Genomic DNA, 8,989 nt, shown 5'->3' with positions numbered 1-8,989 from the left:
TGTTGACAGTGTCTTGCAAGATTCTCAATTAAGTGAATGACCATGGACATCATTACTTCTTTAGATCCGCCATTTGAAATAACACTGCAGTGATACCAATTTGAGAGAAAAGCAAACTGTGGCTCATTGAATTAAGACTGTCTCGTGTAATTGGGTGTGTGATATGGAAGGGAGCACCTATTTTGATAAGAACTGGCTTCAATAATTGTAGCCTTGGATACAGATAAATGCTGTAGCCTGTGTGTGCGAATTCACTGAATAACCCGTTATTACCATTTGAGATACAAGGAGATACTGCAAAAAAACATTATAAAGCTCTGGGTTTTTATATTCCAATTGTCCACACCTAGCAATTACATTTTAAAATGAATCTGGCTGTGCTTGCAATTTCCCCACTAAAGATTCAATGAATATATAACTCACATGAGTCACAGGTTATTTGAGGGATTTGTAAACATCCACGCTCAGCTTATTGTGTTGTATCCTGGGACTGGCACATGCTTTTTTTATTATTTAATTCACACACACACACACACACACACACACACACACACACACACACACACACACACACACACATATAACACACAAAAGGCGAACAATAAAATGGTTAAGATTAGACGTTGACCGCTGTGATTTAGAGACAGGCAGGAAAAATAAGAAAACAAAACGCTTTGAGTTCAGCTCAGCTTTTTTTGATTTATTTTTCATAGTCACAGTACCTCTGTTTGTCTTTTAAATGCGCTGCAACTATGAGGGATGAAGCTTAAAGCTCCATGTGCCTGGAATAATGTGAAGTGACTGTACCAGAGATTTGCATCACTTTACTCTACTTGTGAATATGCATCATACACCGAGACGAGAGACCTAGCATGGAGTAGGATTTTATCATGTTTCCTAAGAGTTGCACCGAGGGTGGTAAGCTCATCCGTCACCATGTATACTAAGGATATAGCTGCAGCTAAAATTTAATTGCTGGTAAATGCTGTCATGATTTTGTTTGCTGTCTTTTCTCCACTTCCTAACTGCCTTTCTCTCTCTGAAGCTGTACATTTATAAAGACTGAATTATACCAAAATGTCGTTGTGGCATATCAGCACTATTTGGTCAGATTCCCCACGATTCACGTCAGCACTTAAAGAAAAAAAAAAAATCACAATTTTGATGCTGATCTGGGTATTTTTAGGTAATAGTTCTACAGTTCTTGTTGCAGTGAGGAATTTAGGCATTGAGCCTCAATAAAAAACGAACACAATCTGGTTCAGATGGCATCCAGAATTCAGAGTTTGGGCATCACGCTGCAGACAAACACTTCTGTGTCTCCAAAATCACTAGTGTCAGGGGGAAACAGGCAGCATCTGATGGAACACTGCCCTGGTTCTCCCTCGCCCCTTCTCCAAGCGCTGGGAGGCACAAAAAAGCAGAAGAACTGAAGAGAAACTGAAAGAGGAGAGGCAGAGAGGAGCGTCAAAGAGGAAAGAGAGAGAGACTCGACAAGATGAATTATGCAAAGCTGTCAGAGGCGGCTATTGTTGGAGGTGCTGGCTGTGTTGAAGAGAGCCAGCCCTGATCTCCACAAGCTCCATCTACTGCTCTCACCACTCCCCGTGGCTGAGAGCCGTCTGATCTGTGCTCCGGCAAACGGCCAACAACAAGATGAGGGGGTTTGGGGGGAGTTGAGGGGCCAGCCAGGCCACTTGGTGACAGGTGAATTGTCTTGGAGGGACACACTAGGAACGACAAGTACGCTCTTTATTATCATTATTTACAGAGGTCACCAACAGGGAGATCTGAGCTGATACGTACAGCCGCCCTGCGGAAATATAATTACCGGACAAAGGCTTGGTGAATAGTTGCCACTTCAGCACTCTGGTCAGCAGTGGCTACTCTTGTTTTGCTTTGTGTGCTGAAGTAACCAGTGTCTGCCAGCTCAATTTAAGCTGGTGTAGGTGTTCATTAATCTAATTTTGCATGCTTATCAGTTCTGAGATATCTTAGAAAAGAAGCGCACTTTCGTCTTCTTAATATTTCTGTCTATTCCTGCTAAAGTTGGAACAGCTTTAGTTATTTCACCTGAGATTTATTTATTTACCGGAGTTATTTATTTATTTTATTTCGTTTTTATTTGATCTTTTGCATTTGCCTTGGCTTTGTTGGCACTCACATGCAATAATCAGAATTTAGTAACATTTGGATTGAAATGCGGTGACAGATGTTGGTTGGTCAGGTCGCTGTCAATCAAAACACACAGTCAGATGCAGATTAAAAGGAGGATGATTCTGCATTCTGCTAGAACCAAAGATTAAATCAAATCGGTTTTTGAAGAAAGAAAAAAAATACTGGTTATTTTTTGTCATTTCAATAATTAGTTATGTAATATTTGAGATCAGTGATTCAGTGGCGTCTAGAAAGTCACTGATCCACCTTAGCAATCCTTGTTTGAAGTATCAGAAAGTATCCTTTTATGTTTTTGATGATTAATGTACCGATAACATTTTTCTCATTCATTTAATTCATTATAAACCATCTTATTTAACCAATCTTAAAAGGTTTCTCTCCTCTTTGGTCATCTCTTCTGAATCCCAGCCCTGATCTGTTGGTAACATAAGACATCCCCTCTGTCATCTTTGATGAATAAAGTACTAAACGGAAGACGTGGAAAAAGTAAATCTCAATTAGAAACCTCTTCAACTGCCCTGAAGAACCAGTTGACTTGGACACGTGTCTTCACACCTTATTATACAGATGGTTTATGGTTTATGCTTCAAAAAAGTGCAGAGGTGTAGGACAGTACTAGGCGTCGGGGGGACCGTACTCAACTGGCACGGGAGTCGTTCGGACGTGTGTGGAGCTGAGCTGCGTACATCATGAACTATCTTTTTCCGTGCCTCACTGGCTTGCAAGAGGACCTCTGTGTGACACTAATTTTGCAGTGTCGACTGTTCCACCGAGTGGTCATGGGTGACTAACTGTCCTGATTCAACTGCATGATCAAAGGTAAAAGGGAATGTAGAAGTGAATGATACAGAAAAGTTTTTTTTTTTTAGGGCGGGGAATGTACCGAGGATTTTTGATTCATAATGAACCCTAAAGGTTCTCCTCATTTAATCAAACAGAGCTGGTGTACACTAGTATGTACTCTCAGTAGGGTAGCCAGAGGCAGATTTTATGTAGTAAATGCATACTACATAGTCTAGTTTATACTGCACTATACTTAAAACCTCTGAAACTTAAAGTGTGTAAGAAAAACAGAATTCTCTTAAGAGCCTCTGTGACTTCTTGTACATATTTTAAACTGTAACGAATGAACCGTTAGTGTCCCCGTGTGCTGTGAGGAAACAAAGTGAAGCAGGACACTAGGATGAGCTGTGAAGAAGATGGCATCTTTGAGTCCTCAGAGTAATAGAGGAATGTTTATGGGGACATGCCTGGTCACTTAAGGGCTTGTAGGCTGATTAGGACACAAATCTAATTCCTCCTATAGTGGTCGCTTGTGGCTCAGTGGGTAAGACTTGTGGCATTAGCTGTTTTTCAGATACCGAATCTTCTTACAAGTTCATAAAGAAGGGGGAGTTTGCAATCAAGGAGGCTTCTGGGCGTGTCTGCTTGGACGCATCCTGTGCATTAATCTGCCAATCTGGACGGGTGTGTACAATTGCTTAAAAGTGATGAGATGTGATTGAGATGGCCTGTGGCATCGTAAAACAAGTGCGTGGGGGGGAGTGTTGAGTGTTGAGTGTCAGCCTTACAAGAGAGTGTGTCACTGATTGCATCTCAGCCCATCGGGGGAACAGAGCGATATGAAGCAACTCAGGGAGAAGGGGGGAAAAATAAGTTTAAGAGGCCTAGAACAGCTCACAGTTTTCATTATCCCTGCATCCTGTACTCCACCCGCAACTGCTTCAGTTTTTGGAACGTCTCTCTGGGGCTGGTGCTATCTCGCCGTGCGACGGTACGCTATCCTGGCTTCATTGGAAGGTTTTGATGCTTGATGTGAAACGAAGTAGATCTCATTTGGGGAAAGAAGGAGTCTGATACTCAAGTCTTACAGCTCAGCCAAGAGAGAAATGAAATTGTGGTGTGTGGCATGTGTGACTCTGCGCCGTGTGTGTGTCTCAGGAAGCAGTGGAAAATGGCTGGTAATAAACACTTCTGACACACCACGGCTCCCATCCACATTCCACTCAAGGGTTTTTTGTGGATTAGTCACATTCTCATCCCCCTTGTCCACATTTAGAGCAGAGTGAGAGTGTCTTCTCTGAATTTCTAACAAGTTAGGATTTTTAACACCAATTTATCTAATGTTTCTGTGGCCAGAGACAAACTGCATGTATAGCTAGTGCAGTGTTTGTAGTTGTCAAATATTACAGTGAGAGTTTGGGAAACAAAGCTGGTTCAAAGTCTTTGTATGATATTAGAGTCTTTTACTGTCTGCCCTGGATGGTAAATAGAGAAAGGTAGTCTTTTTGCTATTTTAGGCATGAAATTAAACACTGGTTTAAAATATGCAAATGAATATCTGTCAAATATAAAGACTTGATCACCTTGCAGTCTCTTGACACTGTGTCTGGATTTTTTTTTAAATCTCTGAGATCAAAAACAAAACAAAGAAAAAAAAACGCTTTCATTTTTGGAAGAGCTTTCATTGCTGCTAATTTAAACCGATTAAATGGTTCTTGTGATAGCTGCTTCTTGCCCACTTGTGGACTATTCAAAGTAACAAAGGCACTGTTCTGGGAAAAAAAAGATTTCTGTTATGATTTTTTTAGTACCTCAAATGAAGTTCAGTTTACCTTCACTTTATTGTTGTGGGTGCAGAAATTATGTGGAGCTTAAGAAATGGTAAATTGAAATGATCTGTGTGTATGTGGAAATACAGTATAAAAGTATAAAACGTCAACATTGATAAAAAAGCACAGTTTTATTTTCCTCTCTCTCTCTCTATATATATATGCTATCCAGCATATATATATATATATATGAATTTTGATAGAAATATTTAATCTTGTCATTGTTCTTCTGTGCATTTAAAGTAACACTTATTGAATGTTCATATAAAGGCTTGGCATTCTAATTTTATCAATTAAATAAAAGTCTTTTTAAAGTGATAATGAAAGTAAAAGCTTTCCTAGTCATGTCAACCTGTTGATTTATCCTCCATTTAAGCAGAATTTTGCATTCGGAGAATGTTAACTTTGGAGCATTGTCAGTGGAAAATTGCAAAGTTTTAAACTTTTAAGTTAAAAAAAGAAGAAACTGTTTTTTTAATCTTTCTTTTTACAGAGTGCTTACTGAAATTACTGGAATTGAAAGTTTTTGAAGGACAATATTTAGAGTTAACACACTGAAGATAAACATGACTGCAAATGCAACACAGAGGTGATCTTTTAAGAGGCGAAGTCAACTTAAGGAGGTATATATCAGTTCACGGGTGAGGTTTCAGGGGTGTGGGGGTAGAGTCGGGGGTGGGGCCATGAGAAGGGGATAAGTGTGTGCTTTAGAAGATGAAGCAGATGGATTAGTGTTATCTGAGCTCCTTACTTCCTTTCCTCATCTCTCTTTTCCAGGTAGAGTGGCTGGAAGGCTGAATGGACTGAAGAAGTGGGCGACAGAGGTTCAGAAGTGGGGAGGAGGGTTTGGGGGGAAATCGGTTACAGGACGAGAATCAAAGCCACAGGAGGAAGAGGAGAGGGGGTAAAGCAGTGAAATAATCCAGTGGTGAGTGTCTCAGGAGAGTGCCGGTGGTGAAGGGGAGCGGAGTTGGATACCCAGCATGCAGGCAGCATGGAAAGGGTGAGGGAGCAGCGGCCTTTCTGCTCGCTGTCCAAGAGCCAGAGAGACCGAGAGAGACACTGTGAGAGAGACAAGGATCGAGAGCGCCGTTACACCGCCTCCTCATCAGACCGGGACGAGGGAGCCTGCCGCGTGCCCACTCAGAAATCCTACAGCTCCAGTGAGACGCTCCAGGCCTTTGACCATGACCCTTCACGAATGCTCTTTGGAGGAAGAGTCAAGGAGATGGTCCATAAGGAAACTGCAGAGTACACAAGGCCAGGTTAGCAAGAACAAATGTTGTCCTTCTGTGGGATTTTTCAGGATTTGTTAGATGAATGTACAAAATGTAAGCTCAGAGAGGTGCGGATTGCCTGTCATTTTTTAACGTCATGGCCAGTGTCATCAGAGTTTATCATTTAAAAGGCACCGGGTACAAAAAAATGATTGTAGCAAAAAGTCTTCCATCTTATAGTGGCATTTTTATAAATCGAACAAGAAGCTCTTAGATTTCAGTTGTTGTTAGACTTTAGTAAATACCACAAAGAACAAAATCCTTATATCCATGTTCATTTGCTGATGTCTAACAGTGTGAAACCTCATTAGTAAATGAATGCTCATGCAAGGATTTTTTTGCTTGTTTGTTTAATAAATGTTATCCCACAGTTTTATCTCCCACTTTATCTCTGCAAGCTTGACAAGAAATAACAATATGGCGCCAGTATGCTAGACAGTAGTAAACACAATTAAAGGATGTCAAACAAAAGCATAAATTAGATTTATATTTCTAAACTTTTACAGAGAATTCCTATTGAGTGTGATGTAGTGGCCTACTCTGACCTCATAAAATGCTCATGCCCTGCAGGGCAAATAATAAGATAAAATGTACAATAAGTAACCCTCTTCTTTAATTGGCTGTTAGAAACTGCTGTAATTTCTGTAATTAAAAACTTTGGGCAGTTTATTCTATTTTATGGCACTCCTTTGGCTCGTAAGATTGCAATCACAAAAACTATCCATTACACTTTTACATTTTCATGGTGCTAATTGGTGTCCATTTTAGAATAAATGGATTTATGATGAAGTTGTGGGAAGAAGAGTAGTTTCCTTTATTTCTTTTTAAAATCCAGTCATTTAGCCTTAACGAGTGTTTCTTACATCATCACAGTAAAAGTCAGATTTAATGTTGATGATGGAAAAAGAACATGTTCTTGTTAATTAGTTGCTTTATTTGCTCTTTATGTGTTGTGCGTATAGCACAATAGCATAAGAATCCTGGTACATTTTAAAATGGCTTATATGACAAAAATCGAGCTGTGTGAATTTCACTAAAATTTTAAAAAACATTTTAAATACATCAGAGGCTGATGAAAATGTCTTATTTTGAAATGGTAAAATATACTGGAGATAAAATACATTATAGCTATGATGATTTCTACATTAAATATTAATAATGAGCTATAGCAGTTTCTGGATGAACACACATATATATATTTGAGCCTGACTACAAGCATCTACTAAGCAAATACAGCTCATTTCATGGTTAAAATCAAATATGCAATGAATGAAACTGAAATATGAACTTTTTAATTCAAGGACTTTGAGGTGAACTAAGATGTTTTTGTGTTTTTTTGGCAGCATGCCTGCATCATTTAAAACCAATTGAAAACATGCTGCAGACTCTTTTAAAGGCATTGCAGGTTAATTTTTATTTTCAGAAATAAGCAAACCCTTAAGCAATGTGAAATGGAGACAAAACTAATTTAGAGCATTGCTGTGATTTATTGTTAAACAGTCTCTTAAACAGTTTCGAAAAAACTATCATAATAATTAGGTGATTAGCATCTTTACTTTTTTTTTTATCTGTAATTTAATCCAAGGATATTGATTTCAGACTATTTGTCTAATGGAACTTGGTAATCTTAAACATAGCAATTATTATAATTTTAATTAGACTATTTGTGTGATTTGAGTCAAAGAAATGCAGTTGTAGATCTTGATAAGTTGATGAGTGTTAAGTAGCTTTGGAGGAACTTGTTAAGGCTTTAATTTAGCAATTACCCCCTGCCTTGTCGCCATGCTCTTAGATTAACAGTTTTGTTGTTGTTTTTTTTCTCTTTAAATAGCCCTGCTCATGGCTATTAAATACGGTGTTGCTTGGTTTGTTAACTTTACTACTTCTGTCATTGACAGGGCAGACATTTTCGCTAAGGCAACTCGGGATTTGTGAGCCACCGGCTCGCAGAGGCTTGGCTCTCTGCCCCGAGACTGGCCTCTCCCACCCACTCAGCAGCTATTCCAGAGGACCCGTCGTTACCGAAAACCATGAACCTGTATCACCAGAACGTACCATTACTCTTTGGGGGACAGGGGCAAAATCGGGGCAGAATTCATGCCTTTCCAGCCGCTCTAACTCGGCGCTCACACTCACTGACACCGAAATGGACAATAAATCGGACAATGAGATGGGTGAGTGAGGCACACGTTTCATTATTTTACCTTAAAATGCTTATTTGTTTGTAGCCCATACCCTCATTGCTTTTCAAAGGGGGAGAAATCACTCTGTATAAAGAGCAGCAGTAGGTTGGATTATGGTGGGTGCTGGAGACAAGGCTCTGATTGGTGGAACAATGTGAAAACGCGATTGGTGGGGCTGGTATCTTGAGAGGCATTTGCAGCTGTCTTTGTTTGGATCAAAGGCGTGATTCCTTGCCGCATGCGGAAAGGAATCGGGCCTTCAGATTGAGTAGTTGCTAGTCACCTGGTCCTGCTCCACAGGAAGCAAAGGAGTTTGATAAAGTTTCCCCATGGGCTAGCGTTAAATCAAAGATAGCTTTGTGTGCCTCAGTCTGAGATTTTGCTTAGAAATTCTGCAGTGGTTGACTGGGCATGCATAATGGCTGATTAAATGGGCACAATGGTTTGAAGTGCAAATTTGATCATGCTGGAAACCTGAGATGGAGGATTGAGGTTCTGTGTTTGAAGAGGGCAAATCTTTGTTGCGTCAAATGGAGGCAATACATGTAAGATGGCTATATTGCTGTGTTGTTGTTAAACTCATTTATGTCGATCCACTCTTTTCACATTTTACTGTTGTTATGCTTGTTTTTTATTATTGCTCACTGAAAGGTTAGTTTGCACTTCGGAACATCATTTTGATCAAATCTGTTGCAAAATGACATCCAGTGCTTTTTTCACTAGTTTTTCTTCTTCCGTC

At 39.7% G+C, this 8,989-nt stretch overlaps 1 protein-coding gene across 1 annotated transcript in view; it reads left to right on the top strand.

Annotated features, from left to right (window-relative positions):
* Window positions 1–5,784: 5,784 nt before the first annotated feature.
* LOC146638128 (teneurin-3) overlaps window positions 5,785–8,989 on the top strand; it is a 122,678-nt gene continuing 119,473 nt past the window's right edge. The window contains exons 1-2 of the mRNA XM_085366195.1: window positions 5,785–6,055; window positions 7,966–8,241. Coding sequence (XP_085222321.1) covers window positions 5,785–6,055; window positions 7,966–8,241 — 547 coding nt within the window. The remainder of the gene's footprint in view (window positions 6,056–7,965; window positions 8,242–8,989) is intronic.

This window comes from Diplotaxodon limnothrissa, linkage group LG2, assembly GCF_057381915.1.
Source record: "Diplotaxodon limnothrissa isolate DT_005_m linkage group LG2, D_limnothrissa_male_GT1.1, whole genome shotgun sequence".
NCBI lineage: Eukaryota > Metazoa > Chordata > Actinopteri > Cichliformes > Cichlidae > Diplotaxodon > Diplotaxodon limnothrissa.
The sequence above is the reverse complement of the archived record's forward strand: the minus strand, read 5'-3'. Positions and strand labels throughout refer to the sequence as shown.